Source organism: Rana temporaria, chromosome 2 (assembly GCF_905171775.1).
Source record: "Rana temporaria chromosome 2, aRanTem1.1, whole genome shotgun sequence".
NCBI lineage: Eukaryota > Metazoa > Chordata > Amphibia > Anura > Ranidae > Rana > Rana temporaria.
In genome coordinates, this window is record NC_053490.1 from 478324957 (window position 1) to 478343190 (window position 18234).

Here is an 18234-nt window from a genome sequence, read left to right on the forward strand (position 1 = left end):
TTTCTGAATCTGGCCCACAGTAATCACACCTCCTTGATAAGTGACCACAGAGAGAAAGCTCTCAGTACTGTGGTTATCAGGAAACAGACAACCAGGAAGTGTGGAGATCAGAAAAGATTTACAGCAACTTGAGAGCAAAAACGAACAATGAGGACAGGAAAACAGCACTGCATTAACCACTTGCTTACTGGGCACATATACCCCCCTCCTGCCCAGGTGAAATTTCAGCTTCCGGCACTGCGTCGCTTTAACTAACGATTGCGCGGTCGTGCGACGTGGCTCCCAAACAAAATTGACGTCCTTTTTCCCCCACAAGTAGAGCTTTCTTTTGGTGGTATTTGATCGCCTGTGCGGTTTTTATTTTTTGCGCTATAAACAAAAAAGTGCGACAATTTTGAAAAAAATACAATATTTTTTACTTCTTGCTATAATAAATATCCCAATTTAAAAAAAAAAAAAACATTTTTTTTCTCAGTTTAGGCCGATACGTATTCTTCTACATATTTTTGGTAAAAAAAAAAAAATCGCAATAAGCGACTGGTTTGCGCAAAAGTTATAGCGCTTACAAAATAGGGGACAGAATTATTATTTTTTATTATTTTTTTTTTTACTAGAAATGGCGGCGATCTGCGATTTTTATTGGGACTGCGACGTTATGGCGGACACATCGGACACATTTTTGGCGCCATTCACATTTATACTGCGATCAGTGCTATAAATATGCACTAATTACAGTATAAATGTGACTGGCATTGAAGGGGTTAACACTAGGGGGTTAGGAAGGGGTTAAATGTATCCCTGTATAGTGTTCTAACTGTATGTGGAGGGGGGGTGACTGGGGGAGGTGACCGATCTGTGTCTCTATGTACAAGAGACACAGATCGGTCTCCTCTCCAGAGACAGCACCGCTGTCTCTGTGTAAAACGGCAATGAGAGATGATCTCATATGTTTACATATGAGATCATCTCTCATTGGCCGCACAGATCGCATCGCAAATGGCCACTCTGATTGGCCGTTCGCGCCGATCTGTAATTGGCTGTGTCCAAGGGACACAGCCAACACAGATTTTCCCCGCTGCGCGCTCTGGAGCGCGCGCGGGGACCGCCCAAAGGGGCGGACGTCAATTGACGTCCACTTTGCTTTTTGGGATCCGCGCTGTAGCCGTCAATTGACGGCTAGCGGATCCCAAGTGGTTAAGGTAAAGGAAGCTATTAAGATTAAAAAAAATGTTTTCTTTACAAACCCTTTAACTACTTGAGCCCCGGCATATAGTCAAATGACGGCGGCAAGGTGGCTCTATAAATCCCAGCTGCCGTCTTTTGACGTCTTTGCGCCCTCCGTCCACTGGGGGGCACGCTCGCACCGCCGGCGGCGAGCGCGCGCACTCGGCGCGTCCCCGAGATGCCGATGTGCGTGCCTGGCAGCCGCGATGTCCGCCAGGTACCCGCGATCGGCAATGACAGAGCAGGGACGTGGAGCTCTGTGTGTAAACACAGAGCTCCACGTCCTGTCAGGGAGAGAGGAGACCGATGCTGTGTCCCTTGTACATAGGAACACAGCATCGGTCATCTCCCCCAGTCAGTACCCCTCCACACACAGTTAGAACACACCCAGGATAAACATTTAACCCCTTCCTCGCCCCCTAGTGTTAACCCCTTCCCTGCCAGTCACATTTATACAGTAATCAGTGCGTTTTTATAGCGCTGTTCGCTGTATTAATGTGAATGGTCCCAAAAATGTGTCAAAAGTGTCCGATGTGTCCGCCGCAATATCGCAGTCCTGACAAAATTCGCAGATCGCCGTATTACTAGTAAAAAAATAAAAATAAAAAAAATGTCAGAATTCTATCCCCTATTTTGTAGCCACTATAACTTTTGCGCAAACCAATCACTATACGCTTATTGCGATTTTTTTTTTTGCCAAAAATATCGGCCTAAACCTTTAAAAATGGGATATTTATTTTAGCAAAAAAAAAATATTGTGTTTTTTTTCAAAATTGTCGCTCTCTTTTTGTTTATAGCGCAAAAAATAAAAACCGCAGAGGTGATCAAATACCACCAAAAGAAGGCTCTATTTGTGGGAAAAAAAACGACGTCAATTTTGTTTGGGAGGCACGTCGCATGCCCGCGCAATTTTAATTTAAAGCGACGCAGTGCTGAAAGCTGAAATTTCGCCTGGGCAGGAAGGGGTAGATGTGCCCAGTAAGCAAGTGGTTAATAGATCTGCTTAGAACCCTGATATTTCACCAAAGCCCCATAACAGGGCTTCTAAAAAAAATTGATAACAACATAATAAAATATAATAATGTAAATAATAAATATTAATAAAAAGTAAATAAACTACTGACACTAATGACACTGGGGTGGATTCAGGTAGGGGCGTGCAAAACTGCGGCGGCGTAACGAATGACATTTACGTTACGCCTCCGCAAGTTTTACGGGCAAGTGCTTGATTCACAAAGCACTTGCCTGTAAAGTTGCGGCGGCGTAGCGTAAAAGGAGCCGGCGCAAGCGCACGTAATTCAAATGATCCCGTAGGGGGCGTGGATCATTTAAATTAGGCGCATTCCCGCACCGAACGTACTACGCATGCGCCGTCCCTAAAATTTCCCGACGTGCATTGCGGTAATTGACGTCGCAAGGACGTCATTGGTATCGACGTGAACGTAAATGGTGTCCAGCACCATTCACGGATGACTTACGCAAACAACGTAAAATTTTCAAATTGCGACGCGGGAACGACGTCCATACTTAACATTGGCTGCGCCTCCTAATAGCAGGAGCAGCCTTACGACGAAAATGATGTACGAAACGACGTAAAAAACTACCGCCGGGCGCACGTACGTTCCTGAATCGGCGTAAGTATGCAATTTGCAATATGGGAGCGCCACCTAGCGGCCAGCGTCAGAATGCACCCTAAGATACGACGGCGTAAGAGACTTATGCCAGTCGTATCTTAGGCTAAAGTCGGCGTATCTAGCTTTCTGAATACAGAAAGTAGATACGCCGGCGCTACTTAGCAATTACATGGCGTATCTATGGATACGCCGGCGCAATTGCTCTCTGAATCTACCCCACTGTCTTTTGCTTCTGCTGATATACATGTGACAGATGTGTATTTGTGCTCTGGAGTGCACACCATAATGCAATAGGCTGCACACACCTATGGACGAAGGTATGTGCACCTCAAGGTACCTTACATTTTTCATGTAACCAGTTTATTAGAAAGTGACAGGTTTATATACAATTTTTATTCTTTATATTATTTTTAGAAACACCCAGTGATGAAATGTGTGTCAAATTTTGGTTCATAAATATTCAAAAAAAAGATGAAAAAAATTGACAGAATGTCGTAAAAATCTCAGAGAAGTGTGGCAGTATGTGCAAACTGTCTGGAAAAGGCATTAACACCATTTTATCTAATCAGACAGTTACAAATCAGTTGTGTTGCAGATGACACAGGCTTGTGTGAAAGGCATAACAAATGTGTTTTCACATCTACTGATCTCCAGAAACCTTTTGGCTAAAACGAATGGGGAGTTTCTTTTCTTTTCAAGACTTCATAGAAAATTAGTAATAAACCATCGCGCGTCCTATTCATGTCTTGTAGAATCTCCTACAAATGTTGAAAAATACATCTATGTGACTTATCGTAATATTCCTCACATTGTCAAAGCCTGCAGACCTTTGGGGATTCTCCAACGTACATGTAAGCTTTTCATTTAGCGCTTCGTGCAGCGTCCTCAATTATACTCGACAGAGAAAGGGGACTGCATTCTTCGGCACTGAGCTTATTGTAGTGCCAAGTACAAATTCTCAATATGAGGTATATTCCATAGCACCAGGCTAAGGAATTTCACAGCTAAGGCTCTGTAGAGAATCTATTCTTAAGGCCTACAAAGCCACACAGCAAAGGGCTTTTCATGTGCAAACGCTACAGTTAGAAACCCTTCCTGTTATTTGTTGGAAATATTAAATTGAAAGTGAGAATGAGAGAAGGTGGGGATGTTTCAGTTTATTATTGTGTTCCTGGCCTAGCACAGAGGAAATTAAATGATTTCTAGGCTTGGGTACAGAACTGTGATATCTCTCTGGGCTCAACTAAAGCCATTCAGACAAAAGGAACATTAAGGGAAAACAAAATGGAGTTAAACAATAAAGGAACCTTCACAGAAAGTGTATGCCTAACCGATATGACCCAAAATAACCCACCTTAAAGGTTTGTAAAGGTTCACGTTTTTTCACCTTAACCACTTCCATACCAGGCACTTACGCAGCTTCCCGCCCAAGCCAATTTTCAGCTTTCAACACTGTCGCACTTTGAATGGCAATTGCGCGGTCATGCAACACTGTACCCAAACAAAATTGGCGTCCTTTTTTCCCCACAAATAGAGCTTTCTTTTGGTGGTATTTGATCACCTCTGCGTTTTTTTTTTGCGCAACAACTAAAAAAAGGCAGAAAATTTGGAAAAAAAAATACGTTTTTATTTTTTTCTGTTAATTTTTTTGTAAATAAGTTTTCTCTTTCAATTACGGGCACTGATATGGCGGCACTAATGGGCACCGATGAGATGGCACTGATGGACATCGATGAGGTAGTACTGACGGGCACAGATGAGGTGGCACTGATTGGCGGCGCTGGTATGCGACACTGATGGGCACTCATAGGCGGCACTGATGGGCACACATAGGTGGCACTGATGGGCACACATAGGCGGCACTGATGGGCACACATAGGTGGCACTGATGGGCACTCATGGGCGGCACTGGGCACTCATAGGCGGCACAGATGGGCACTCATGGGCGGCACTTATGGGTGGCACTGATGGGTGGCACAGATGGGCACTGATAGGTGGGCACTGGGCATGGATGGGCACTGTGGGGTGGCACTGATGGACACTGTGGGGTGACACTGTGGGGTGGCACTGATGGACACTGGGGTGGCACTGATGGACACTGGGGTGGCACTGAGGGACACTGTGGGGCAGCACTGATTTTGCCAGGTTGCCAGTCAGTGCCCATTTATGGGCACTGATTGGCATCTGTTTTCTTTTTTTGAATGCTTTTTTTTTTTTTTACTTTTTTTTTTTTTTGCCCACCCTGGTGGTCCAGGGTGGGCATCCCTGGTGGTCCAGTGTGGCGATCTGAGGGGGGGCTGCGCTGATAAACAATCAGCGCGAACCCCACCTGTCAGGAGAGCCGCCGATCGGCTCTCCTCTACTCGCGTCTGTCAGACGCGAGTAGAGGAAGAGCCATCAACGGCTCTTCCTGTTTACATCGTGATCAGCCGTCATTGGACCCGGCTGATCACGTGGTAAAGAGTCTCCGCCGGAGGCTCTTTACCGAAATCGGAGATGCAGGGTGTCAGACTGACACCCCGCATCACCGATCGCCGCGATGCGCGCCCCCACGGGCGCGCGCGGCATGAAATCCTGCAGGACGTTCTGGAACGTCCTGTCAGGATTTCATAACCACTTCCCGGACGTAAATCGGCTATAGGCCGGGCGGGAAGTGGTTAATGCATCCTATGCATTAAAGGGGTTGTAAAGGAAAACATTTTTTTTTTCATAATAAGCATCCTTTACCTGCAGACATTCCTCTTTTCACTTCCTCATTGTTCGTTTTTGCTCAGAAGTTGCTCTATTTCTTCTCTGTTCTGTTCACTTCCTGCTTGTCTGATTTTACTGACCACCGTGACGGGAGACTTTACTGCGGTGGTCAGTGATGTGATCGCCCCCTCCTGGGAACTACATCTGTGCGGGAGGACGCTCTCTACATGTTAGAGACTTCAAGGAGGTGTGAATTACTGGGCGTGCCGCAATGCATACTGGGAAATGTAGTTCTTACATGAACGAGCGATGCAAACCAGGAAGTGAATGAGAGAACAGAAACTAGAATGCCGGAGGTGATATAGATGAAGGAATTGAATAGGTATTTACTCGTTTTTTAACAGAATCATTACACTATTCTGTCTGTCTACCTTGCAGACCTTAATTTTAGGCAAAAAAATGTTTCCTTTACAACTCCTTTAAGGTGAAAAAACATCCAATGATTACCGGACCCCCAGCCCCTCGTTTTACTTACCTGAGCCCTGGAAAGTCCTGAGTCGTGAATGCGCTCCATCATTGCCGGGCTTCTCCGCTCTTCATTGGATAGATTGATAGCAGCGCAGTCATTGGCTTGCACTGTTGTCAATCAAATCCAATGACGTGGGAGCCGGGGGGCACCCTGCAATTGGCGGCTATGGACGCCGAATGCAGGACTCGGGAGCGCGCCCGCAAGGTAACCCCCTTGGGAGAGCGCTTCCCATAGGGGGTTATCTGTGGCAGGGACGAGCCGAGACAGCCGCCGAGGGACCCCCAAAACAGCAGGATCGGAGCCACTCCGTGCAAAAAAAACTGCACAGTGGATACAACCTATACAACCACTTTGACTTCCACAGATGTAAAATTACCCGCATCCAATGCCCGCAAGCTGCTTCAATCTACAGATCACATGGCAGAAATCTTTTTGATTGCTGTACCCAGTCCTGCGGGAACGCGTGGGAACGGAGTTCCTGCACTTTTTTCACAGCAGGAACTTAGTTCCCTTTGCAGGACTAGAGCAGCCGAGAGCAGCCAAGCCGCCCGAGCCAATCCTTCACTAAGCGGCGATGCCCAGCTCGAGTCACTGTCAGGGGCAGGCGTACCATAGTAATCCTTTATGTTACTGCCCGCTTCCTGTATATGGATTCATCGGGTAGTGTGCAGGTATTCCGTCACTTCCTATATGCCGCAATGTCTCCTGGGAGCTTTTGTCATTGTTCCCAGGAGACATTGCGGAGGTCTGCCACGAGTTATCGCGGGATTTAGAAAGAACTTGCTTATGAGCATATGCATATGAGTGTATCATTTTTTTTTTGGTGGGGGAGTGGATCTTGGGTGGGAGTTCCCCAGGACTTGACCCCTGGCTGTACCCATGTGGTAACTTCCCATAGACTTCTATGCAAACGTTACAGAAAGTTACATGTATCCTTCTTACATAGCCCCTGTGACCATCAACATGGGGACAAGGTGCTTTGGGGGTAAATGCGCTTTTCTCTTTGAAGAGTAATCACCATTCACATAGTTCCTTAAAGGGAATTTTACAGGTGGTGAGGAGGCAATATATCTCCTCCTCACTACCGATTTTAACCTCTTAAACTCCACACGTGTGCTGCAACCATGTATGTTTCATTGCATTCAATTGAATGATTGTGTTACTGCCTTCCAAACCCAACAGAGGGGATAATGTTTTCTGCACTGTAATGTGGAATGTGTACACTCACTTCCACTGCCTTTGCAGGTTAAAAGAGAAGTTTGTAAATTTAAGGGGGGTGGTTAAAACATGTGGCCTTGGGCTAGTTTGGGGTTACCTTTAGGTTCCAGATAATGCTGAACACAGGTCACCTCTATTTGAATGCACATCTGTAGTGGCATAGAGGGTGGGAGTTAATGTCCATATGTCGCCCATGCGTCCATGAGCAGCAGAGGTTTCTGTGCTAACAATGTGCGCACTGCACCCTCCCAGCACAGTTACTGAGCTGTCAAAGACAGCTCCTGGTCTCTAGTAATGTAAATCAGGAACCAACAGGACAGGCTCCAGATTATGTGTTAACTGTGATAGCCAATTCCCACCCCCCTGGGAGTAATAGCTCAGTTAAAGGGACTCCAGGGCTGGGCGGGAAAGGGTTAATACTAGTACTGGCTATATAATTATAATATATTTGGTAGGTTTTATTAGGCTTTTTAGTAATATTGGGCCACATTCACATAGAATTGTGGCGGCGTAATGTATCGCATTTACGTTACACTGCCGCAAGTTTTACGGGCAAGTGCTTGATTCACAAAGCACTTGCCTGTAAACTTGCGGCGGCGTAGCGTAAATCCGTCCGGCGCAAGCCCGCCTAATTCAAATGGGACATGTATCATTTAAATTAGGCGCATTCCCGCGCCGAACGTACTGCGCATGCTCCGTTTTTACATTTCCCGCCGTGCTTTGCGCGAAATGAAGTCGCACCGACGCAATTTTTTGAACGGCGACGTGCATTACGTCCTTTCTTATTCACGGACGACTTACGCAAAAAAATAAAAAAATTTAATTCGACGCGGGAACGACAGCCATACTTTAACATGGCAAGTCTAAATTTAAGCCAAGAAATAGCAGCTGTAACTTTACGCCGGGAAAAGCCGACTAGCGACGACGTAAGAGAATGCGACGGCCGCGTGTACGTTCGTGAATCGCTGTAAACAGCTAATTAGCATACCCGACGCGGAAAACGACGCAAACTCCACCCAGCGGGCGCCAAAGTATTACACCTACGATCCGAAGGCGTATGAAGCCGTACGCCTGTCGGATCGAAGCCAAAAGCCGTCGTATCTTGGTTTGAGGATTCAAACTAAAGATACGACGCGGCAAATTTGAAAGTACGCCGGCGTATCAGTAGATACTCAGGCGTATTTCAGCTGTGAATCTGGCCCATTGTATTTATATTTAGCACTCTATGGAAGTCTAGTTGGCTGTGCTCTGCACACACCTAAAATGCTTTAAAAATGCTAGCGGAAGCTTGTGATGTTCTTCTGACTCGGATGTACAAACTATTTAAACTATTAATAATTAGATTAACACATTGTTGCATATCCTTAGCCTTAAATTATATGCAAGCTCATCTAATATTTCACATGTTAATGTAATTCTAAAAGTTGTGTTTAGTGTTTTGAAATCAGCAGCTGTCAAGCAAATATTGCTAGATGACCTGCCATGAAGTTTCTTGTCCAGGCCTTTCCTGTAATGGGATACAACAGTTTGGACTGGGGGATAGAGAGTACAACGCAATAATGAAGAATTTTATTCCAAAAATATTATGCACCATAATGAACAAAAACCATAGGAAAGACAATTTTGGCCACTCCTGCCTTTATATATATATATATATATATATATATAGATATATATATATATATATATATATATATATATATATATATATAGATATATAGATCTATATATACTGTATTACCAAAAGTATTGGGACACCTGCCTTTACACGCACATGAACTTTAATGGCATCCCAGTCTTAGTCTTTAGGGTTCAATATTGAGTTGGCCCACCCATTGCAGCTATAGCAGCTTCTACTCTTCTGGGAAGGCTGTCCACAATGTTTAGGAGTGTGTCTATGGGAATGTTTGACTGTTTTTCCAGAAGCACATTTGTGAGGTCAGGAACTGTTGTTGGCATAGAAGGCCTGGCTCACACTCTCTGCTCAAATTCATCCCAAAAGTGTTCTATCGGGTTGAGGTCAGGACTCTGTGCAGGCCAGTCAGGTTCCTCGGCCCTACCGTGGTTTGCATCTTTTCTAGAAAATCGCATCAGAAACACGGACCATTACATGCGGAGTCCCGCAAGGATCACCCCTTTCACCTGCACTCTTCAACATCTACATCCGCCCGCTCCTCAAAATCATCAGCAAAGAGGACCTACGCTACCACTCCTATGCTTACGACACGCAGCTTTACTTTCGAATCACCAACAAAAAAGACCAATATCATGAACTAGGAAAATGCCTCACTCTGATCGATAATTGGATGACTGAAAGCTCCCTCAAACACAGCGGATCCAAAACAGAACTACTCATCATTAACGCAAATCGGAAATCTAATTCTAGGACCACTTGGACACCACCCACCATCCTCGGACAAACCATCACGCCAAGCAACAAAGTCAAAAGTCTTGGAGTCATCTTTGACTCAGACATGACTATGAATGCACAAATAGGGTCAGTAGTCAGCGTTTCTCATCATCTTCTCCGCATTCTACATAGACTCATCCCGTTCATCCCAGAAGAGGACACAGCAGTAGTGGTTGGAACCATCATCAACTCACGACTCGACTATGCAAACTCCCTCTACTTAGGACTACCGAAATACCAGATTTCATGTCTACAAGTTGTCCAGAACACGGCAGCCAGACTGGTAACAGGTAAAAAAACGTGGGAATCTATCTCTCCGGTCTTGAGGTCCCTCCACTGGCTGCCCATACAGGACTGGGTGACTTTCAAGACGCTCTGCCTCACCCACAAATGTACACAAGGAAACGCTCCTCAATACTTAAGTGAGAAAATAAAACCCTACGTCACCAAGTGCGTGCTCCGGTCAACCAACCAAAACCTTCTCCAAATCCCTAAATCCCGCTACAAATCTAAGGGAGAACGTAGATTTGCAGTTCAAGGACCCCGGCTTTGGAATGCTCTACCCACGACCATCCGCTTGGAAGAAAACCATCGGGCTTTTAGGAAAAAACTAAAGACCCACCTCTTCTAATTGATCAGGACAACACTGGATGCAAAGCGCCTTGAGGCGATTAAGTTTGCATTTGTTGCGCTATACAAGTTACTCACTCACTCCTCCACCCCAAACTCGCTCATCCATGTCTTTGTGGAGCTTGCTTTGTGCACCGGTCCAAATCATTTGGTTGGTGGAGGGGGGATTATGGTGTGGGGTTGGTTTTTCATGGGTTGGGCTTGGACCCTTAGTTCCAGTGAAGGGAACTTTCTAAGGCGTCAGCATACCAAGACATTTTGGACAATTTCATGCTCCCAACTTTGTGGGAACAGTTTGGGGATGGCCCCTTCCTGTTCCAAAATGACTGTGCACCAGTACACAAAGCAAGGTCCATAAAGACACAAAGTCCTGACCTCAACCCGATAGAACACCTTTGGGATGAATTAGAGGGAAGACTGCAAGCCAGGCCTTCTCGTCCAACATCATTGCCTAACATCACAAATGATCTTCTGGAAGAATGGTCAAACATTCCCATAGACACACCTAAACCTTGTGGACAGCCTTCTCAGAAGAGTTGAAGCTGTTATAGCTGCAAAGGGTGGGCCAACTCAATATTGAACCCTACGGACTAAGACTGGGGTGCCATTAAAGTTCATGTACATGTAAAGACAGGTGTTCCAATACATTTGGTAATATAGGCCCAGATTCAGATACAATTGTGTATCTATCGGCGGGCGTAACGCCGCCGTAACTTAGGGCGCAAGTTCCGTATTCAGAAAGAACTTGCGCCCTAAGTTAAGGCGGCGTAGCGTATGTGGTCCGAAGTAAGCCCGCAAGATTTCTAATTCTCCATGCAGTGGGCGTGTTGTATGGTAATAAAGGCTGACCCCACGAAAATGAAATTTTTGGCTAACGGCGCATGCGCCGTCCGTGAACGTATCCCAGTGCGCATGCTCCAAATTAACCCACAAAAAGCCAATGCTTTTGACATGAATGTAAATTACGCCCAGCCCTATTCGCGAACGACTTACGCAAACAACGTAATCGACGGAAAATTCTAAGCTGGCCCGACGTCCATACTTAACATAGGATACGCCTCATATAGCAGGGGTAACTTTACCCAGGAAATAGCCTAACGTAAACGACGTAAAAAAATGCGCCGGGCGGACGTACGTATCTGAATCGGCGTATCTACATAATTTACATATTCCTCGCGTAATTCTACGAAAGCGCCACCTATCGGCCAGCGTAAATATGCAGTCTAAGATATGACGGTGTAAGAGACTTACGCCGGTCGGATCTTAGGGAAATCTATCCGTAACTGATTCTATGAATCAGGCAGTAGATACGACCCCGCACACTCAGAGTTACGACAGCGTATCCGGAGATACGCTGTCGTAACTCCTATCTGAATCCGGGCCATAGTGTATATATGTATTTATTTATTACCTTAGGCTTAAAGTGTACTTAGAGGCAAAACTTTTTTTTTTTTTGCTTTGAGTGGTGAGGGATTAGAACACGTCAGTTTTAATTGCTGTCGGTGCACCCGGAGATTTGTCCTTGCTAGTTGTCCTGTTTACCGTTATCATTAATAATGAAAAAGAAAATCGAACATTTTGAGTTAACACCAGAACAGTAGTAGAGTAGAATGAGGATACTAGTTCTGGTGACACCTCGGGATTCCCTCCCTTTAAATGGCATTTCTAGCCCTTTCTGTTTTGGCACATGGGACAAGAAGTGAAGGGAAGTAACCCCAATGGGACACAGATGGCTAAAAAGACAAACAAACAACAAAAAAATAAATAAATAAGCAAACAAAAAAAAATGGCAGGGTTATGCAATGTAAAATGAAAAATAAAAGTTTTGCCTTTAGTTACACTTTAATGAATAATGTGAAGATATGTTCACTTTAGTTATCCAAGCTCATGCAAACAAAAATCCTGTTTTCTTTTTCTTTCTTTTCTTATTTTTTTTTTTATATATATATATATATATATATATATATATATATATATATATATTTCAAACATATAAGTGAACATAGAAATAACCGTATTCACTAAACAGCATGAACACACATTAAGTGAGCATTGCTACATGAAAAGACTCTAATCATTTAGTAAACCAAGCATAATGCATCTAAAAACATACATCGGTGATCTGAGCTAGCCTCATAATTACAGCAATATATATAATATAGAGCGTAGAGCTCCTGTGATGAACAGTGCTGGGATGTAGAAAAGGAAGGATTACCTTTTTTGTCGTCAAAGTATAGGGTTTGCTGAGCGGGATTTGACCACTGGAGGGAAGTGTTATCATTTTGATCCACTCGACAGGTTAAATTAACCGTTCCTCCTTCAACGGCTGTAGCATTCCATGTGACTGGGAACTGCCCTTGGGTCACTAGAGGAAGAATAAGAAAATAGTTGATGTGAGCCAAGGATGTGATAGACTGTATGTAAAGCATCAGCAACATATGGAATGAAAGACACACAATAATCAGGAGAAAGCAATGCACAGGGAAATAAAAGAAGGCAATCAATTCCGGACAAGATTTCTTTGCTCGAGCTACTTATCAAAAATGAATTTGCTCTGGGCCTTAGTCTTAGGCCCTAACATGCTTCTGAATTCCGTTGTAATGAGACTCTGATCTCTAGGTTTGGTTATTTATTTGGATTACTTTACTATATACATGATGATGAAATGTACGTTTCTGCATGAACACATGGCTGCAATGGAAGTAATTCAAACCTGTCACCAACAGTATATATATTTATCCCAAATGAGCAAGCGCTGCCTATAATAAAAAATGAAATAAAAAAATCACTTATTTAGGACTGAAAAACTTAGGGCCAGATTCAGGTACCTGCGACGCGGCATAACGTATCCCGTTTACGTTACACCGCCGCAAGTTTTCAGAGTAAGTGCCTGATTCACAAAGCACTTACCTGTAAACTTGCGGCGGTGTATCGTAAAGACGTCCGGCGCAAGCCCGCCTAATTCAAATGGGGCGTGTACCATTTAAATTAGGCGCGCTCCCGCGCCGAACATTCTGCGCATGCTCCGTTCGCAATTTTCCCGACGTGCTTTGCGCGAAATTCCGGCGCCCCGACGTGTTTGTAAATGGCGACGTGCGTAACGTACTTACGCCGTACTAATGCCGAAAAAAATATCATTTTAAATTCGAAGCGGGAACGACGGCCATACTTTAACATGGCTGGTGTAAAGTTAAGCAATGAAAAAGATTGCTTAACTTTGCGACGGGAAAAAACGACGTTACGCACGCGAGTAGGTTCGTGGATCGCCGTAAATGCTAATTTGCATACCCGACACTGGAAAATGACGCAAACTCCACCCAGCGGCGGCCGAAGTATTGCAGCCTAAGATCCTAGGGCGTACAAAGCCGTAAGCCTGTCGGATCTTAGCCAAAAGCCGTCGTATCTTGTTTGTGAATCACAAATCAAGATACGACGCGGCAAATTTGAAAATACGCCGGAGTATCAGTAGATACTCCGGCGTATTTGTTCTGTGAATCTGGCCCTTAGTAAAAGCACATTCACACCATGTCTACATAGATTAAGGCAGGCTCAGCGCAGGGGCACATAGAAAATAATTTTTATGTGCCCCATGTTCACGCCATAAATGTGCAGTGGTGTATGCTGAGTAAAAAAGCAGCATGTATGCTTTTTTTTACCAAGAACAGCTCACTGCATTGCATGTCATGGAGGGTTGGTACAAGGATTTTTGACACCCTGCGTGAAACCTCATTTTGCCGCCCCATTGGCTCCACCCCTGACTCCACCCCATTTCCCCTATACATGTGACAGAAGGTAACACTATACAGGAAGCATTGGCTCTGCTTCCTCTAGCGCTGGCACCAGTGCTGCACTGCGCCTCTAATTATACTACCGGTCGGACGGAGCAGCTGCCTGAGACTTAGGCCTCATACACACGACCGAGTTTCTCGGCAAAAACCAGTAAGAAACTTGCTGGTATTTTTTTTTTGCAGAGGAAACCGGTCGTGTGTACATTTTTCGACGAGGAAACTGTCGAGGATCCCTTCGAGCCAAAAAGAGAGCATGACTTATTTTTCCTTGAAGGGAATGGAGAAACTTGCCTTGTCGAGTTCCTCGACAGCCTAACAAGGAACTCGACGAGGAAAACGATGTGTTTCGCCCGTCGAGTTCCTCGGTCGTGTGTACGAGGCTTAAGTTAGTTACATGCTGCAGCCTACAGAGCATGCAGACGGGAAGGGAAACCAGCAGCCGGAGCCCCTAGGCAGCAGTGCACCCTAGGCAGCTGCCTAGTTTGCCTAGTGGTAGCACCAGCCCTGATGTCACTGCACCATGCTGCAATGCATACTGTTAACTGAGTGTCATTTTTTTACACTTAAAGCGATTTTAAAGGTTAAAAAACTAAAATAAAAAACAACAAACATGTTATGCTTACCTGCTGTGTGCAATCGTTCTGCACAGAGCAGCCCCGATCCCCTTCATTTTGGGTCCCTGCCAGCTGTCCTGGCTCCTTCCCCTGCCGAGTGCCCCCAATAGCATGCCTCTTGCTATGGGGCACTCAAGCAAGCTCACTCCCAAGCCGCGCTCCTGTGAAAGGACATTGCCCATTTACACATGGAGCATGGGTCGGCCATGAGGAGAAAGAGACCCGGGAGAGCGACTGTTCGAGATGGGGTTTAGGTAAGTATAAAAGGGTGTTGGTGGTGGGGGCTGCAGCCTGCACCCAGAAGGTTTTTTACCTTCTGCCTTTAGATCCACTGTGATGAAGTTAACCTGTTGATGCTGGCCACACTCAGCGGATGGGGCTTGGCACAGGGCGGCCCTATGTTTGCGTGCATTTGTGTAAAAACAGCTATGCCAAGAACGCTCGCCATGTGCGCTCCCGAGCACAGTTAACTGGGGCTAACAGAAAGCTCCCGATTGCTGTTTGGCTGTGACGGCTGTCACATGATCAGAAAGCAATCACGGTGACCACATAATTATAAACCCTGCCCCACCTCCCGGCATCCTAAACCCCTTAAAGGGCAGGGAGGCATCAACTAGAAGGGGCTAAGAAAAAAGTAAACATTGTGATACGTTGTAACAATGCATTCATCACAGTACGCCTTACCACCTCTACACAACATACACCAGCACACTATGGGGTAGATTTACTAAAACTTGTGCACACAGAACCTGCAGAGCCGTGCATATAAACCAATCAGCTTCTTTGTTCTGTTCTCAAAGCTTAATTGAACACTCTGACGTTAGAAGATGATTAGTGACTAAGCACAGCTGCACCAGATTCTGTCTGCACCAGTTTTAGTAAATCTCCACCAATATGTTTTAGCGTGTACGCTGGTGTGAGTGTCAACTCATAGTAACTATTCAGCAGCCATACTGCATTGCTGAAAAATGTGTTACACATGGATAATGATTACACAGTTCTAAATTGTGGCTATAAATTACTGTTTTTTTGAACAAGGGATATGGCTAAAACGTCATCTCCCTCATTTAATTAGTGATCCAGGGTTCAGGTCAATTAGTTTTGCTGTATTATTACAGCTCTGCTGTCTGGCAAGTGTCAAAACTTGGAATCCAATGACTAAATACTCCTGTTATTAAAAAATATATATAAATATGAATATGATTGATATAACAAAATAATTCATAATGATGACAATAATAATAATAATAATAATAATAATAATAATAATAATAATAATAATAATAATAATAATAATAATAATTAGCTCTTATAGTGGAGTTGAAGTTGATAGATCAGCCAGTATTTTCAGGAGGAGAGGTCAGAAATAGCAGCACCCATATTTCTTTATTGACCGTGAACTTTTGCTCCTCTCATGACACAAAGGTAAAGCCAAACCCTGCCAGTAAATAGGTTGTGGAAAATGTACATAGTAATAATAATAATAATAATAATAATAATAATAACAATAATAATAAGTATTATTATTATTACTATGTGATAAGACTCACTCCATGAAATATAAAAAAAAAAAATACCCTTGCAATGGGCCCCCAGCACTGAAGGTTTAACTGCCTGTTTAGTCCAAGGGCAGAGGATTAACGTGTTCATCGTAAATACTTGACATGTGCATTCGTTTTCGTCCGAATGCATTTTCGTCATCGTTTTAACAAACTAAAACGAACGTGCAGAATCCGAAATCCAAAATATCCGACATAAAAAAAATGCTTTATTTTTGTTTTCGTTGCTACAACAGTTCGATATAGAATAGAGATTCGACATGATGCTGACGATAGCAATGTGTGTCTATCGAACCTGTGTCTGACCTTAACTCTATTAGTCCAAGATTATTCTACATAGAGAGGAAAGATTCGACATTATAGAGACAGTGTTGGGGTAGACCATTCGTCATGAACAACGAAGATTTCGACAAAGCAGCGAAAAACATACAAACGTCAAATCTGTCATTGAAGGCTTATGGTGTCTGTCAAAAGTTCTAAGAAGATTCGAACAAGCAGCTAAACTGTAAGATGCCGCAATTGTACATTTCCGGTCAAATGCTCGGCCCATAGACTATAGAAGAATTCAAATGTTGGTTGACTAGTATAAATAATTCATAAATATAATTATTACTAGTGTCATACAACATTAGAATTCTTCTATAGCTTGTAGGTGGAACATTCGACCGGAAATGTACGATTGCAGCGTCGTACAGTTTAGCTGCTCCGTCAAATCTTCTTAGAACATTCGACAGACACCAAAAGCCTTCAATGACAGATTCGACCTTAATTAATTCGGATTTTAAGAAGAATGCATTTTTTAACGAAACAAATTAAATAAAAAAGAATTATGGGAGTAAATAAAAAAAAACCATTTCGGACAAAAACGAAATTCCGAAACAAAATATTTCAGTGTGCACATGTCTAGTAAATACCTTATTCCTGGCTCTAGCAGGGTTCCTCGAGCAATGTGACTGGTCTGCCCCAGGGTTGTCTGTAAGCTGTGACCAACTCTGTTCAAACTCCACCCTCTTAAGCTTACAATACAGTGTCCTTGTATTATACATGCTGATGCCAAGGCTACACCCATAGACAGGAGCTTCAGAAGTAAGCGCTGGAGCTGCCTGGATTGAGCACTTACTGTAGGTATATAAAGCAGTCTCTTCTCTAATCCCCTAAACTTAATAAACAATTCGCCCTAGCAGTGTGGGTATGGTGAGGTGAGGCATTGAAAAGGTGATTTAAAAAAAAAATCCTAATGGAAGAAACAATTGTTCAAACTAGTATCTTGTGTACTGGTTAAGTGGCACATTGTGGTTGAATAACTGCTTACTCAACAAAGTGAATGTTTAATAAACGTAGGGCCAGATCAACAGCCAGCCGGTGTAACTTAAATATTCGGATTTAAGTTACACTGCCGGAAAATTTCTACCTAAGTGCCCGATCCACAAAGCACTTACCTAGAAATTTTCGGCTGTGTAACTTAAATCCGGCCGGCGCAAGGCGTTCCTAATTTAATGGGGTGAGTCCCATTTAAATTAGGCGCGCTCCCGCGCCGGCCGTACTGCGCATGCTCACAACGTCATTTTCCCGACGTGCTTTGCGCGGTTTTACGTTGCGCTGGGTTTTGAGAATTGCGACGGGCGTAAAAAAAAAATACGAGTTGCGGCGGGAAAAAAAAATTTGGAAAAAAAAAGACGGCGACGCGGGATAGAAGGGTCTACTTTTACAAGGCCTAAACAGTTTAGGCCTTGTAAAAGCAGCCCTAATATTGCGACGGCAAACTAATACTTACGGAGAAAAAACGAAGCTTAAAAGCTTTGTGTATCTCCGTAAGTGCTAATTTGCATAGCCGAAGCGGCATTTCGACGAGAAATGCCCCCAGCTGCGGTACTGCATCCTAAGATCCGACAGTGTAAGTCCCTTACACATGTCGGTTCTTCTCCCTATCTATTGGA

General features: G+C 44.1%; 1 protein-coding gene across 2 annotated transcripts in view; it reads right to left on the bottom strand.

Moving 5' to 3' along the window:
- Positions 1 to 18234, bottom strand: part of CADM2 (cell adhesion molecule 2) — a 511850-nt gene that overhangs the window by 344740 nt on the left and 148876 nt on the right. For both annotated transcript variants that reach the window (XM_040338753.1, XM_040338752.1), the window contains exon 2: positions 12552 to 12701. In XM_040338753.1, the coding sequence (XP_040194687.1) occupies positions 12552 to 12701 (150 nt within the window). The remainder of the gene's footprint in view (positions 1 to 12551; positions 12702 to 18234) is intronic.